General features: G+C 51.1%; 1 protein-coding gene across 1 annotated transcript in view; it reads left to right on the top strand.

Annotated features, from left to right (window-relative positions):
- Positions 1–2,907: 2,907 nt before the first annotated feature.
- The window catches only part of TSPAN15 (tetraspanin 15), a 49,044-nt gene continuing 35,160 nt past the window's right edge, over positions 2,908–16,791 (top strand). The window contains exon 1 of the mRNA XM_016198358.2: positions 2,908–3,003. Within this exon, the coding sequence (XP_016053844.1) occupies positions 2,908–3,003 (96 nt within the window). The remainder of the gene's footprint in view (positions 3,004–16,791) is intronic.

Genomic DNA, 16,791 nt, shown 5'->3' with positions numbered 1-16,791 from the left:
CTGACCACCTAACCCTCATGACTACCTCTACACCAGTGATACTCAGTCCTGGCTGCACTTTAGAAAGTAGCTGGGACCTTTAAAAGAATACCAATTCCCAGGTCCCTGTAGGTGGAGATTCTGACTTGACTGGGTTGGAGTTTGGATATCAGGACACATTTAAACCTCACCAAGTGATTTTAAGCTGCAGCTAGGGCCATACACCACAGATAGTGTATGTCACACTATCTATGCCACAAATTCTAACAGTCTCACAAAAGTTAATGGCAAAACCAGGATTGGCACCCAACCTGCTGACCCCCAGCTCGGAGCTCCTGGCAAAAGGAGGGAAAAGTTGAAAATCGGTTGCTACTTCTGAGGTCTCAGTGTTTGCAAATATGGCTGAGAGGCAGCCTTCAGCACTTGGGGATCAGGTTGCGGGTAGGGAGGAACAATGAAGGAGCTCAGGAACCCAGGGAGGGCCACGCCAGCCCTAAAGAGCTCCAGGCTCCCTCTGAAGGGGTGTCTCAGCTTCATTTCCCAGGGCATCTTAGAGGGGCTCAGGTGTGTGTGTGTGTGTGTGTGTGTGTGTGTGTGTGTGTGTGTATAGGCTAGGAGGCTAACCCCCATGGAGCGGGAAACACACTAATCCCTTAGAGGACTAGGTCCTGAACTAGTCCTCCAGTGGGTAGAAACCAGTGCCTCAAAGAGTAGGTGCAAGACTTGCTCTGCAGGGCTGGGGGAAGGAAGCTGGTCCCCCAAAGAGGGATAAGGAGTTGGTTTCCTCCTCCTCAAAGGACAGAGAATGTGGTAGGCAGCTAGAATGAGCAGAGCAAGGATCATGGACCAGGTACAGAAGGTCACCAGGGTGGGAAGCCCTGGGTGCCTAGCAACAGGCAATTGTAGGGTGGGTCCTTGTCCCCAGGGTGACCTTTCTTCCCCTAGTATATGGTCATGCCATTTGGACCCCCTGACCTTTCCTTCCTAAAGATGACATCTAGACCTCAGTTGTAATTCAGCTCCAGGCCCAGAAAAGCAGCAAAAACAGACAAGCCAGGCCAAAGCTGACATCAGGACCAGCTTCATTGGATAATGACCCCCCCTGGAGCCAACCAATCAATCAGTGGAGACCTAGACCTTGAAAGGACACACCAGGAAAGCTGCTGAATATTCTATTGAGCTCTTCCCCTGGAAAAAGGAGGGAAAAGTTGAAAATAGGTTGCTACTTCTGAGGTCTCAGTGTTTGCAAATATGGCTGAGAGGCACCCCTAAAATCTCCATCCGTTATACCATAGGAGGGAGGATGCAGCCTGCTGTCCCTCCCAGGAGCACTCTGCAACCTTTCCCTTTCCCCTCCCGATCCCCCTGGGTGAGGCACCTTTACCTTTCTCACTTCTAAGCTCCAAGGGAGCTTTGTCTCTATAACTCGTTTCCTCAGCCCATTTTTTCTGCGAATTACTTCTACTTCTGTGATTTTCTAAACAAATGTTCTCTTATAGCTTGAGTCTTGGCTCTGAATTCTTTCCTAGCCAGAACTCAATTACCAAGGTTGCTGAACCCAGGTCTGGTCTGACACCACGGATCCAACACCTGGTGCCATTCCCACCACTGTCAACTAAAGGACAACTTCTAACACTGTGATAAGATGTTTTCTTGGACTTGGTTAATTCATCTGAAGGTAACCTGCTGCAGTCCCTGCTTCCATGTCTCTACCCAAAGTGAATACCTTTACAGAGCCTGCCCCTTTTGTAACAAGAAACTTGACTTGCCTTTAACCCTTCAGGGCAGGGCATTGCTCCCTCCCCACCCCCAACCTTACTTTTTTCTTTCTAGGGCAGAGTCCTGGGTGCTGGCGGGGTCAAGTGTCTGTATCTCTCTGGGAGTCTGTGTACAAGGAAGACCTGGGAGTTCAGAACAAGGGAGCTGGACAAAGGTGCCATTCCTGCCGTCACCACCAGGCACCCCACCCAGCACTGCCCTGAGCTCCTGACCTCTGGGCCACACGTTTAATTACCAAAGCCACAAACACAGATCAACTCCCAGGCTAAGCTAGGCCAGGAAGCAAGAAAACAGCTTGCTGTGAGTCAAGATGGGGCCATCTAGCAGTGGGAGAGGACTCACTGCCACGTCTAGCTCCGGGCAGAGGAAAGGCCTGGTTGGAAGAGGCTGGGTAGGACAGGGGCTGAGTTTGTGCAAGGAACCACCGCACCTGCGGATGGGCACGGAGGAGGGCTTCCCAGAGGAGGAGGTCCCTCAGGGTAGGGTTGGGATCTCACGTGGCCTCTGAGAAGGGGACTCCCGGAGCCTGATGGGGAGAGGGGATCTGTTACAAAAGGAAATTCGGGGCCCCAGCTCCATGGGGCGCCCCTTAGCTCTACCCTGGTCTGCCGCACCTTCCTAGATGGGGCACTCCGCCCTCCTCAGGCTAAGCAACTCCACTTCCTTAATCCATTTCACATCTTGCACACTTTAGCACTTTAGTGATTGGGTTCGGCCCTTTCCCCACAGTCTTTCCTCTTGACAACGGTGGAAAGTGTGCATTTCTATGCACCCCGGGTTAGGCACGCTCGCTCTCCCCCTGCTGCTCCTCGGTGCACTCTAGCCCCATTAGTGCGGGCGTCTCCAGAGCTGCACGCGACCTCCTGTGCAGAAACCGCGGCCCCCCTCTCCGCTCCCTTCCAGTCTGGGTCCCGGGCAGTAAGCCCCGCCCCCAGCCCGCCCCCTCCCCGAGGCTGGGCCGGTGCCTCGAGCCCATTGGCCGCCGGGGCTGGCTGGCCCCGGGCGCCGGCTGTGATTGCGGCTCGCGGGTGTCAGTCCCGGCGCGAGCGCTGGCGGGGCTGGCCGCCCGGCAGGCAGCCGCAGGTGGGGCTGCTGGCGGCCAGGGACCTAGGCGGGGAGCCCCGGAGCCCCGCGCCCCGTGCGCCCAGGATGCCCCGCGGGGACTCGGAGCAGGTGCGCTACTGCGCGCGCTTCTCCTACCTCTGGCTCAAGTTCTCTCTCGTCATTTACTCCACAGTGTTCTGGGTGAGTGACTCCGGGAGGGCCCCGGGATGGAAGTGGGGGCGCACTCCCGGGACCGCCCCCGCGCCGCGCCCGGCGAGGGTCCCGGCTTGGCTGCTCCTGGGAGGGCACGGAAGCGCGCGCCCGCTCCTCGTCCCACTCCCCCGGGGAACCGGGAAATCCTGGCGGCCAAGCGCAGCCTGGGTGTCAGCCGCGGGTCGGGAGCGTTGGAGCCCTTGGTTACCACGGAGGAGCGGCACCCAGCCCTCCGGCGCGCGGGACCCGCGGTTCGACCCTCCGTGTCTGCTTCGCGTCCGCCGGCCGGCGCGGCCCGCCTTGGCTCCCGCACCGACCGCACCCACCCCGCCCCCGCGCATTAGAGTTTAGCTCCGCATCGGCCTGGGGAGGAGACGCGGTCAGGCTTTGTGGCCCTGGACTCCGGGTCAGCCCCCACTATTCATCAGCCCCCACTGTTCATTTGCAAGACGCTTCCCCACCGCTCCTGGGTTCCTCTTGAGGGCATTGAGGATGTGCCCGGAGAGTGTGCGTGCCTCCTCCTAGGAGCGGGTGGGGACTCCACCCGCCGACCTCTGGAGAGGCCTCCAGCCACCTGCTTAGTAACTGTTTCCGGCGCCCACTGGGCTTTGCCTCATCTTCTGCCTTATTGCGGAGCAGGACGGTGGTAGTTGGACATGAACCAGCCTTGCAGTCCTGCCAGTACCACTTTCTAGCTGAGTGATCTTGGGGAAGTTCCTTCAGCTCTCTAGGCCATAGTTACCTCGTCTGTAAACAGAGACAGTAATTATATTCAACTTTTAGGATGGTGGTGGAGCTTAGTAGGCCAAGCACAGAGACCAGTGAAGAGCTCAGGAAGTGCGAGCCCTTTTTATTATTGTGGGCAGGGAAAATGGGTGCTCCTGGTGACCCTGTCCCAACACACTGGATTTCTTTATGGAGATTTCAGACTAGGCTGGCCCCCACTTAGAAATGAAAACATCTTTCTACAGTCTAATTCCAGTCCTGCCTCTGTAGAATAGGCCCCTGCCCCCCACATACCACAGGGCAGACTTCCCTGGAAAGGGGAGAGGGGGTCACTGACATCCATTCCCCCCAAACACACACACACTTCTGGTCTCCTCCCCAGCTCCCCATTTGGTCTATTCTACCAGCAGGAAATGCTAGATCTGCCATCAGGCCTGGCTTTCCATGTGACCCCTGGCAGATGTGGCCTTGCCTAGTGGTCAAGAGATCCAGATCCAGTCTTGTTCTGTCACTGACTCACTGGGAGAGCTTAGGCAAATCACTTGCCTGTTGGAGGCCTCAGTGCTGTTAAATGACTTGCCTAGTTCAAAAACTAGGTGAGCCCAGCTCCCAATCCACATCTTAGACACTACATAATGTGGAAGAGAAATGAGCAGCGTGTTTGGGGGCCAGAGGATGGAGCATAGATCTGTTGGTGGAAACTCCAGGGAGGTAACAGGATGAATGTGGAATTGAGGTGGGGTGGTGGTGATCTGAGCTCTTATTTGGTGGTTCTCTCCCAGTGTTGCATCAGAGTCAACTAGAGAGTTTTAAAAACACTACAGATACCTGGGCATAAGTATTTATTTTAACTTATTTAAGCTCTCCAGGTAATTCTAGTGTGTACTCAGAGTTGAAAACTGCTGGGCTACATGATCTCATAGGCCTCCTGATTCTGATTCTGGGATGCTTCGCCTGCCCCTTGCTTGTCTGGCCCCAGGAGCTCTTCTCTCAGAAGATCAGAGTTGAAAGAGGGAAGGCTAATATTGATGGGTGTGGAGGTGGGGATTTAGAGAAGGCCAGGTTGTCAGAAGGTTGGAGTTACATTTCTGGCCTCACCCCTTCCCTCCACATGTAATCACTGACCAGTCTCTTAACTTCCTTGTACCTCCACTTTCCCATCTGTAGTCTGGATACTGATACTGTGCTCCATACCTCACTGGACTGTTTTAGGATCAGTAATGTAGGGAGAGAGTGACATGTGGGCAAGCCAAGTGCTATACAAAAGAAAGTTATATCATTAAAACTAAACTTGCCTGACCAGTGTGGTTCAGTTGGTTAGTGGTGTCCTTTGCACCAGAAGGTTGTGGGTTCGATTTCCGGTCAGGGCACATACTTAGGTTGTGGGTTCCATCCCCTGTTGGGGAGCATGTGGGAAGCAACTGATCCATGTTTCTCCCTCATAGTGAAGTTTCTCTCTCTCTCCAGTCTCTCTCTCTTTCTCTCCCTTCCTCCCTTTCTAAAATCAATTAAAAACACCGAAACTTGAATTTTTAAGGCCTTGTTCTGCCATTGTCCCCTACAACCCAGAGAGAAGACCACCTCATGGCCCTTGCTTTGCTGCTTCTCTTGGGGGAGGGTGGGACTCAGAACTTGGAATCCTTCCTCTCCAGCCAGCTGAGCTCACCTTACCAAGTCCTTGACTTCCCATCGCTGGAAGTATTTCTGCTTAAAAATCTTCCCACCCATGCCAAGAACTCAGCCACCTGCCAACCAGGGCAGCTCCAGGTGCCAGAGTTTGACTGCAGGGCAGAAGCCCAGAGTGAGTGAGTAATTTGTTCGAGACTGGGTTTGCTGTTAATTGGAAATCATTACAGGAAAGCCCATTATGCCTGGTACCATCCCTCGGGAGGAGGAGTGGTGCCAAGGGTTACTTGCTTTATAAGCCCAAAGTGCTAACACTTCCATCTCAGCCTTTAGGTTTGGAAGGGGCCATAAATTTTTACCATAACCATGCACCTTCTGTAAGACTTTTTGCTTTAAAACTTATTTTCAAATAAGGACATTGTACAAAATTTAAAAGTACAAAAGAGTAGTTACCAGTGACAAGCCTCCCTGCTTCCTCTCTGCCCTGGCCTGCACTGTCCAGAGAAGACATCTATTATCAGTTTCTTGTGATTCTTTTCTGAGCTAATATCCTAGCCTAGGATGTCCTACATGTGCATGTATTATATTCTTTTTCTTTCCACATAAAGTAGCACACTATACACAGTTCTGCCCTTACCTTTTCATTTAAATTTAAATCCATGTGCATTTTGGAGCTCTGCAAGGGATTGATTGCCTCATTCTGTTTGATGGCTGCACAGAATTCACTGTAGGCTATGCCAACATTTATTTAATCAGTCCCTAGCTGGGGAACTCAGGTTGTTTCCAATTTCTAGTTACTGTAAACAGTGCTGCAGTGAGCATCTTTGAACATGTTGCTTTGCACATATGTGTGCGTGTCTGCAGGATAATTTTCAGAAGTGGAATTGCTGGGTTAAAGGGTATGTGAATGAATCAATCATAAGTGTATGCAGCTTGATGAATTTTTACAAAGTGAACACACCTGTATAATGAGCCCCAGGGTCAGCCAATAGAATGGACAGCAGAAGCTAGAGCCCCCCTTGTTCCCACTTCCAGTCCCTACCCCTTCCCTCCAGTGGTCCTCACTACTGGGATGTCTAAAAGCATAGGACAGCTTTGTCTGGTTTGGTATGTGTGCTTACGATGTTGATAATTGTTAAATTGCCCCACATAGAGGTTTTATCAACTGTAACATTCTTTGCTATATTTCTGTAAGCAGATTCACATCTTAAACTTAACTTCGTTTTTAAAAGAAGGGTCTTATGTCACTACTCCCAATGGGAAAACAATATTCCCTCATCAAAAATAGCAGGTAATGGTTACAATAAATACAGTGCAAGGAAAACAGAATGTTATTAAATCCTAGCTAGTGGGTGCTGTAGGCTGTGAACCCAAGGCCTGCCCTCTGTGTTCAAAAAGCAGGTTGGCAGGTGTTTGAGAGGCTTAAAGACAGACTGGCACCAAAATTGAGATTTGCTCCTTTATGCAATGGGGCGGATGGAAAGGGAATTGAGCAATAAAAACTCTTCTCGGTCTATGAATCAATATGAGTACGACCTTGAACCACTTTCAGTGATCTCCTACTCCATCCTTGGGAGCCCACTCACTTTCAGAGGGGGACCTCGGGGCCCAGAGAGGATGTGTTTCAGGGTCACTCAGCAGAGCTGGCATGAGCCCCCAGGTGTCCTCACCCCCAGTTCATCGCTCCTTCTCGTAGGTTGCTGAGGGTTCTCCATGAACAATGAGCTCACTCAGGCACTTGGAGCCAACTCTTCCCACCATGCAGGGTGAATCATTCTGACACATGTGCCCTCAGCCCACTGGGGACACACCTCTATTTTTAGCACTCACCACAGGGTATTCTAGAGATCCGTTTACATGGCTGTTTTTCCTTGCTGGACTGTGGGCTCCTGGAGGTCAGGGGTGTAGCTCATTCATATCTTTTTCCAAATGCTGGTCTCAGGGCTGGGCACTCAATAGGTGCTCAGGGAAGGCCTGTTGCATTGTGGTGGCCGAGTCCTAATCTGTGTTATGTAAATAAGGATTTGAGATGGCGGTGACTGGATTAGAGGCCGAGCAGGGTGTGTAGCCAGCAGTGGTTAGATTTTGCTGAAGTCTTGAATTTGCAAAGTGGGCAGAGCTGCTCATGGAGACACTGGCACTCTTTGAATATTAGTAGTAATATTAGGAAGAAAAAAACTTAGGGGGGTGAGTGGGAAGGACGTGGATGTGGGTAAGTAGTGAAGGTAATGCGTCAGAGGCAATATTAACTTTTCTTTGTCTTGTGCAAGCACGGACCCTGTAATCATAGCTTGGCCTGTGATTCTTTATATATCTCTATTATTTAACAAACGAGTAAGAGTGTGGACTCTGTACCAGGCTGCCTGGGTTCAAATCCCAATTCTGGCACTTACAGGTTGAGTGACTTAGGCACTAGCTTCCATGTGCCCCACTTGCTTTATTTGTAAAACGAGTGATATTAAAATCTACTGGAGAGTTGCTGAGATCATTACATGGATTAATATATAGGAAATGCTTAGAGCAATGCCTAGTACATGAGAAACACTATCAGCTACTTAAGGGTTAGACTTTCTTCCCCTACCTTCCTTTCTATTCCAGGTGCCTAAGAGCCATAGACTGAGAATGAGAAAGGCCCTTAAAGGCACCTCTGGTGTGACCTTTTCATTTTATCCAGGAGAAAACAGAGGCCTGGAGAGAAGAAGCCAGTATCTTGAGATCCCACAGCAAGTTAGTGATAGACCATGACCAGGACCCAGGTTGCCTGACTCCAGTTTCTTCATTGGGCCACTATGACTTTTACCAGCCACCCCCCTTCTCCTGAAAGAAGCAGTCCCTCTCTGGTCTCAGGGCTCAGGGTGTAAGAGGACAGCACTTTTGGAAGGAGCCAGGTACCTGGCCTCCCACTTAAGCACTAGATGCAGCCAGGCGGCAAAGAAAGTAGATTCAGTTTCCAGCAGGAATTTCTAACTTTTGAAAAGAGCTTTATTGACTTTGTGAAAATAATATGTGCACATAGTCTAAAGAAATTTCAAGCAATTCAGGTAAGTACATTGAAGACAATAACAGTCACCTTCAGTTCTACCACTGAGAGGGAGCCACTGTTACATGTTGGCAAAAACCCATTGGGACACCTCCTTGTGTATATATACGTATTTTATTTCCTTAAACATAAAAATTGTGCTTGATTTATTAGGCAGGTCTATTTTCCTCTTGTTCTAGGCAAACATTTCAAAGTGAGGCAGACTTCATACTGGAGGAGTGGTCACCATGCCTGATGGGCTGTCAGAAAAGATCTGGAAGCTTTTAAGGACCTGTACTCGGGCCTCAGGCAGAGAGGCCATCCCCTCACTCAGCTCGGCTCCGAGGTCTTTAAACTCTAGATGATCAGGAAGGCAGCCCCGAAAGGGGTTTGGAGAACGTTCCAATGCACTGATCTTCCAGATGAACAGAGCTAGCCCTGAGAAGGTCTCTTTGCTCTTAGTCCAGGCTTCTGAGCGTGATCCCTTATGGAAGGAAGGGATTATTTAAGTTGTAGGGCTGGACTGGGACCTCGCTGCCTTTGGTTGTTTATTCCTGAGAAGCAAGAGTAAGGACCTGCCTCCTTCCTCCCCCTGCCTGCCCGGTGCCTCTTCTCTCTGGGTGACTCACAATGCCAACCTGGGGTGGGGCTCAGTAAACCAGATAAGGACTTGATAATGAAAATTCTGTACCAGCCGGCTCCACATACAGGGAACGATGTCTTCTGGGTGAGCTCAGGACAGAGAAACCTTTCCCAGAAAGAACCTTTGGATCTGAGTGGGTTTGAATCGACATCTTATGAAAGTCAAGGAGAGTCCAGTCTTGATCTGCCATTCTTTCCAGCGTGGGGATGATTCCTTTGCTTATTTGGTTAACAAATACTTTTTTTTTTAATCCTCACTTGAGGATATTTTTTCCATTGCTTTCTATAGAGAGTAGAAGGGAGAGATAGAGACAAGGAAACATCGATTGGTTGCCTCCCAAATGGAGCCTGCAACAGAGGTATGAGCCCTTGGCTGGAATCGAACTCAGGACCCTTCAGTCTGCAGGCCTGTGTTCTAACCACTGAGCCAAACTGGCTATTGCAACAAATGCTTTCTTGATGCCTATGTGTATGCCAGGCACTGTGATAGTTACTGGGAAACATCTATGAACAAGAAAGGCTTAGTTCAGGCCTTGGAAAACAGTCAAACAAGTAAATAAGCTAGTTTGTGATAGATGCTAACGAGGAAATTAGGGAGCATATGGGAAGAGATGGAAGCTCCTGCTTTAGATGGGTGTCAAGGAAGGACTTTAGGAGCTGACGTTTCAGCTGAGGCTCAAAGAATGAGAAGCAGCCAGCCGTAAAAAAGGCCTGTAGAGAGGGTCTCAGAGGGAGGGGTAAGGTGAGGAGCTGGTCTGACTGCACAATCATGGACAAGTCAGGGACAACTCCCCTGCCTCAGTTTCCTTGTCTGTGGAAGGGGGTAACCATTGTCCAGGCTTGGATGCAGAGATGCCTCCAGGGCTGTCTTAGCAGAGTGTCCTGTGTGGCCAGCATTAGCGCGGGTGCTGGGAGGCTCTGCTTCACTGGGCAGGAGCCCAGAGCTCACTGACTGTGGTAAGGGGCTGTGCGTGTCGGGGGGCATCTTGTACTTGTCCCACCACTTTGCTTTACCTCATTGGATCCTCAGAACAATCCTGTGAGCTGGGTAGACAGGGGCATTGTCCCATTTTATAGCTGAGGAGACTAAGGCCTTGAGAGGGGATGTGACTGGCACAACCAACCATTTGCATCCATCCTTGAGACAAGAGTTGTTCACTGTGGAAACCATGCCTGCAGTGTTTTGATTAATTTTTTCAAAGGGGACTTTCCCACCAACGAAGGTGTTTGCATCTTGGCCTGCAGGGAAGTAAATATTTGCCCAGAGGGTAGAAGGAAAATAGCCTTGGCCTGGTCAGGGCTCAGAGCCCTCCCCCTTCCTGCGGGAGAGCCCCTCCCAGGATGCAGCATGTGGCCTTGGACCAGTCACACAGCCTCCCCAAGCTGTTTCCGGTACTAGGGATGGGCTGTGCTGGGTGAAGCGTGGGGTGACTTCGGAGGGGTTTGGGTCAGGCGGTCAGTTCCTGTGTGCTCATTGTATGCCCAGTGCTGTGGGCCCAGAGGGGGCTTGGCAGGGGGTGGAGGCTAGGCCCTAGCCCACCCTCTCACAGGTTGAGTGAAGTCTCCTAGCTGGAATGGGGCAGGGCTTCCAAGGCTGGCATCGAATTCTGAGACTGGGTCATTCCCTGAGGTCAAAAGACAGCACCTGCTAGCCCAGGGGGCCTTCACCGTGACTCGAAGCCTCCCACCCTAGAGGATTTGACAGGTACATACAAACAGGCCCCATCCTCAGAGTCCATGGGGCTGGGGTGGGGCCCAGGCACCCATCATTTTTAAACTTCCCCTGATGATTCTGATGTGCAGCTGGAGTGGAAGCCACAGCTCACAGCAGCGTCCGTGCGGGAATTCTGACGGACTGGCCTGGTTTCCAAGACAACTTTCTCTCCAGTTGAATCCTGTTCCCGGCTTTGCCGACAATCTGGACAGTCTCTGTGGGTAGGGAAGTTGGTGGACACGTTTGGATGAGGCTCACCACTGAGGGAGTGGGCCCGGGAAGGGAGAGAGCACATCGACCAGGGGATGAGGAGGAGGTGCTGGGGTGGGGGGAGTTGGTGTGCGGCCCAGGACTGGTGGGGGTGTGTAGAGACCACCAGCCTCGCGGGGTGGGAGGCTGGGCTTCTTCAGGGCACCAGGATGTATCTCAGAGGGTGGGGATGTGTGTCTATGGTTCTAGAAGTTTCTCCTTTTGGTTATTTTTACAACATCCTTTCATCTGGTCCATAGTTAACTTTGGAACTTGAAGGAGTCTCTATAGAAGTAGGCTTGAGTTTCTCTAGTCAGGGATTCACACACTTGGGAGGTGAGCTGTGATAAGTTTCCTCCCTTTAGCTATGACTCCAGTTTGAGGATGCTGAGGCATAGCCATCCGGGTGGGAAGCTGGTTGTGATCTCCAGGATCAGGGGCCTGTAATTCTGGCCCCCATGGGAGAGGTGCCACAGGTGGTGGGGAAGCAGAGTTCTAGGTAGGTGGCATGAGCTTACTTGGAGTCATGTGATGGCTAGTGACCAGTTATGGAAGAATGGGGAATTCTGGCTCTGACCAGTGAGCTCTGTAGTGTGTTGAATTGTGCCCCTCCCCGCCAAAAACCCCCAGATAATGTTTATGTCCCAGAATCTGTGAATGGGACCTTATTTGGAAAAAGGATCTTGCAAATATAATTAGGTTCAGGATCTTGAGATGAAACATCCTGGATGGCCTGAGTGTGCCTTAAATCCAGTGACAAGTGTCCTTATAAGAGAATGTCAGGGAGAGCTTTGAGGCGACACACGGACGTGGGGAAGGCTCTGTGAATGCAGAGGCAGGTAAGGCAAGGACTGCCTTAGAGCCACCAGAAGCTGGCAGAGGCAAGGGAAGCATGGCCCCGTGACACTTTGGCCTCCAGAATTGCGAGAGAATACCTTTCTGTTGTTTTAAGGCACCCAGTTTGTGGTAATTTATTACGACAGCCCCAGGAAATGAATGCAAGCCCTTTTTGCCTCACTAGGGAGAGGCTCAATTCAGCAGGGCCCTGAAAATCTCTTTCCCTCTGTGGGCTTTGCTGGAAACTGAAGAGGAGGCAGGGTTGTGGGCGAGGGGGACGGGGCGAGGTTGGCAGAGGGTAAAGCTTATAGCCCCACCCACCAGAGGCCGTGCCCCTCTTAGCTCTGTAGGCCCTCACACATCAAAGGCTGTGTTCTACAACCTGTTTCTTTCTTTTTTATCTAAATACATTTTTTATTGATTTGAGAGAGAGAGGGGAAGGGAGAGGGACAGAGAGGGAAACATCGATGAGAGAGAACCATTGATCAACTGCCTCCTGAATGTCCCCAACTGGGGATTGAACCTGCAACCCGGGCATGTGCCCTGATCGGGGATCGAACCAGCAGCATCCTCTCAGTGCATGGGATGACACTCAACCAACTGAGCCACACCAGCCAGGGCTACAACCTATTTCTTATGGGCTTCCTCTCTGCAAGGAAAGCGTCCTAGAAAGAGGTTAAAACAGGGGAAGGGAATGCAAGTTAGCTAGCTCCTAGGAAGGGCTTCCTGGTTCTGAAAGTAGTTAAATCAAAACTGCTTGCCAAGTGGGACCGTAAAACATCTAGGATTCCCTTACAACCTTTCATAAAAGGGATGTCACCCATCATTCGGGGCACTTAGGATGTGGCTTGGCATTCCAATTGGGTAGAACTTCCAAGGGTCTTGGAGGCCATCTGGTGCAGCCCCTTCCTTTCAGAGGGGAGGAAGCTGAGACCAGACCACACAGTAAGTGCCTCTGGTTCTAAGAGTGGCCAGTGGGACAGCCTCCGTTGCTCAGAGGGGACAATGGGCACTGTTCGGTAATTGCACGCCAGTACCATTCTCTCTGGCTCGGACATGGGTGTCCCCATTCTAAATGGGCCTGCTGCTGGGCCTGGGGACAAAGGCCTGACATGTGGTTTATCACAGGCTGGCCTTCTTTGCAGGGCCAGAAAGAACTCAGGCAGTGGGAACCTGGTTCATGCCTCAGGTTTGGTTCTGCCCACCCTCTGATCTGGGACATCTGTTTTCCTGGCCCTACGTGAGCCAAGGGGACAGATGAGCCAGCCCGGTTGTTGTCCTTTGAGAAGCTGGCACTCCCTGAGTCCTAGCAGCATGCTTGGGACAGCTGCAGACGTTCTGTGATCAGGATGGGGCCAGCCAGCAGCTCCTAGGAGGCTCTAGCAGGAACACTTAGTCAGCAGTGGACAGTTGGGCCCTGGGCTCCCAGAGGGACGGCCACAGCCACTCTTCCCATCCTCAGGCGCGGTACCCATGATCAGAGCAGAAACGAGCTGAGGACAGGAGTTGTCCAGGAGCCACAGCCCCTGGGAGGGGAGTGGAGCCTGTTTGTTTCTGTCTTCCGTCTCCACTGCAGCCTCCTCTGGTGTGGTCTCACTTAAAGTTTCCCTTTGCAGTTAGATAGCCACCCTTGCTGCCCTCTGTCTAGCCTGGTGGCACCTTCCAATTCCTCTTCTTTTGTCTCTTTAAAGCTAACAGTTAATGAGCCCTCCCTGTGTGCTGGGCACTGGGCTGAGTTGTTTCCTAGGCATCCTCTTATTCAGTTCCCTGGCAACCCTCAGAGGCAGCCCTGTCGCAGCTCCATCCACACTGCGGTAGAGAGGGGCTCCGAGGGGTTAGGGAACTTGCAAGTAGATGCGGAGCCTCACTCTTTCTCTCTGCCAGACGTCTCATACCTTCCTGTCCCAGGGGTCCATCCTCAGTAGAAGGATGTCTTCAAGAGAGACTGGCTGTTTGAGGGGGCGTTGTTTGTTCATTGGTTTGTTCACTTAGCCAGTCATCTATTTCCTAGGCATATGGGTGTCCTCCAGTTCTCCTCGAGGCTCCAGGCGGGGGCCCTGGGCTCACTCAGAGAGGTGGGCTGCCTGCCACCCTCTGTGGGAAAGGAGGGAGCAGACCTAAAGTGGCACAAGGCACCTGGGCCAGGTCCTTATTGGGCTCTCTAGAGCTGCAGGAAGGCAGAAATGGAGCTGGCATCACTGTCCTTCAGAAACAGATTTTCCTTCTTGCCCAGCCAGGCGTGGCTTAGTGGTTGAGCGTCAACCTAGGATCCAGGTGATCGGGGTTCAATTCCCAGTCAGGGCACATGCCCAGGTTGCGGGCTCGATCCCCAGTCGGGGGCCTGCAGGAGGCAGCCGATCAATGACTCTCTCATCATTGATGTTTCTATCTCTCTCTCTTTCCCTCTCCTTTCCTCTCTCTGAAATCAATAAAGATATATTTAAAAGAAACAGATTTTTCTTTTTCTTTTCAGAGAGGGTATGCCGGGGGTGGGGTGGGGAGAACTCTTGTTCCTGATGAAGGAGGGCAGCTTGTAGTGGAGAGAGCACTGCCCTGGGAGTCCAGACGTTGGGTCACAGCTGCTGACCGATGGCTGATACTCTGTGTGATTTTGTGGGAGTGACAGCTTGTTTCTTGGCCTCAGATTCCCATCTGCAAAATAAGGGGGTTGAGCCAAAACAGCACCCACAAGATGACTTTAGGTGGTCCCTGGCAGAGCATTAAAAAATTTAATACATGCTCATTAAGAGCAATGTATATTAAAGAAAATAATTAGTGCTCTGGCTGGGTAGCACAATTGGTTAGTGTCTCCATATACCAATGTTGCGGGTTCAATCCCCTGGTCAGGGCACATATAAGAATCGACCAGTGAATGCATGAATGAGTGGAACAAGTCGATGTGTGTGTTTCTCTCCCCCTTCCTCTCTCTCTAAAAATCATACAATAAAAAGAATGGGGGAAAAAAGAAACTAATTAGTACCTTAAATCAATGATTTCATAGGTGTTGATTAGGTTAGGTCAGGACCATATTTATTTTGGTAAAAAATAAAGAAAAATAGTGGCACCTCCTGGCCAGGTAGAGGCACTCAGCACAGTTTTTGAATCTGTTGATTTTAAAGAAAGAACGGGGATTCTCATGTGTTATAGCACCGTTCAGTTTACAAAGGCGTTTCCCCATCTCTCAGGGTCACTGAATGACCACTGGGCAGACCTTTTCATTCCTGTTTAACAGCAGAGACACCTGAAGCTCAGGAGGAGAGTGGTCTGTCCGAGGTCACACAGCTCCTCAGTGAGGGAGTGCCTCACTTTACTGGTGACACCAGCCCAGCCTGAAGGAGAGGTGATCACAACCCTTACCTCCTCTCACTTTCAGCATGAGGGCTTCATCCTGATGTTGATTTGTTGTGTTTGTCTTAAAGTGGAGGAGGGGATTGAAGGTGACAGGTGACCCTTCACTCCCTTCCTCCAAGCCTCCCACAAATAGGGAGGAGCAGGTCTTAAAGCCCTCAGGTCCTGTTTTCTGTAGGCTCTCCTGGCTGTGCAATTGGTAGGTTCCTGTCACAGGCTGTATTTAGCTGCAGTTAGCAGTGAAACATCTGGTTAGGGCATTAATTCCAGGCCTGAAGAGGCTTCCTGCCCCAGGCCTCTGGTGAGCCTACCCCTGCCACTGAGGCTTCTCAGGCCAAAGGGAGACTCTGTAAACAGACCTCTTCTTGGAAGAGGTGGAACTTGGATCTTGCTTGCTTTCTCAACTTTTTTATTGTAAAAAAGTAAAACATAGAAAAGGTGGAAAAATGATACAGTGAACACCCATATACCCTGCAACCAAAATTGATAATTTTAACATTTGGCCACGTCAGAGTAAGTTGCAGACATTATGACAGTTCCCAAATATCCCAGAATGCATCTCCGAAAAAAGAGTTCTTGGATATAACCACAATACCATTATAATGCCCAAGAAAATACTAAGACCATATTAAAACTTCTCCAATTGTCCCTAAGATGTTTCCCATAATGCATTAAAAAAAAAAATCAGGCCCTAGCCAGTTTTGCTCAGTGGTTAGAGCATCAGCCCCTGGACTGAAGGGTCTCTGGTTCGATTCCGGTTAAGGGCATGTACCTTGGTTGCAGGCTCAATCCCCAGCCCCAGTCGGGGCTCAAGCGGGAGGCACCCAATCGATGTGTGTCTCTGACATCTATTTTCTTTCTCTCTGTCTGTCTGTCTCTCCCTCTCTCTTCCTCTTTCTCTCTCTTCCCCCTTCCACTCTCTCTGAAAAGCAATGGAAAAAAATGTCCTCAGGTGAAGACTAAAAAAATTAGGATCCAGCACCACGGCTCATGTGTTGCATTGGATCTCATTTTAACAAAAAACAGGGGAGGTGACTTCTGAGGCCCTGAAAGTTCTGGAATCCTGGGGAAGAAGGCTGTGCATTATTTGTCTGCATTTGCCTCATCCACCAAGACCTACTGGGGCCTTGCCCTCTCCTTGCCTAGGGACATTCAGAAAGTACGTAGGGAAAGGCTTGCTGGGCCTGGAAAGTGGCAGGGAACTGTGGGGCCCCCTGCAAGAGCTTTCTTCCTGTTGGAAGGAGAGCTGCTCAGTGGCTTCATGCCAGACCCAGGACTCCTTGAGTGCCCACCCTTAGTAACCAGCTGCACACGCTGGGCCCTGTGCCAGGCACTGGGGGAGATGCTCTGAAGAGCTGGAAGACCCAGGGCCGGCTACCCACCGTCTGCTCGGGAGACCCAACTTGCCCTGGTGTTGTCCAGTCATAGATGCTGTGGTTGCAAACAAGCAGTGTGTAGGAGGCTTTGGGGAAGTCAGTGTGCCCAGGGATGTGTGGGGCGGAGCTTCATTGTCCCCTGGTTATATGGTTGGGATGGAGCCGGGAGAGGCCCCTTCTCTTCTGCAGGATGGGGAGCCTTGAATCAGTAGTTCCTCGTCAAGCTGGGATGATGAAAA

This window comes from Miniopterus natalensis, chromosome 14 (assembly GCF_054644295.1).
Source record: "Miniopterus natalensis isolate mMinNat1 chromosome 14, mMinNat1.hap1, whole genome shotgun sequence".
Classification (NCBI taxonomy): domain Eukaryota; kingdom Metazoa; phylum Chordata; class Mammalia; order Chiroptera; family Miniopteridae; genus Miniopterus; species Miniopterus natalensis.
Note: the sequence above shows the minus strand (reverse complement) of the source record. Positions and strands in the feature narration are given on the sequence as shown.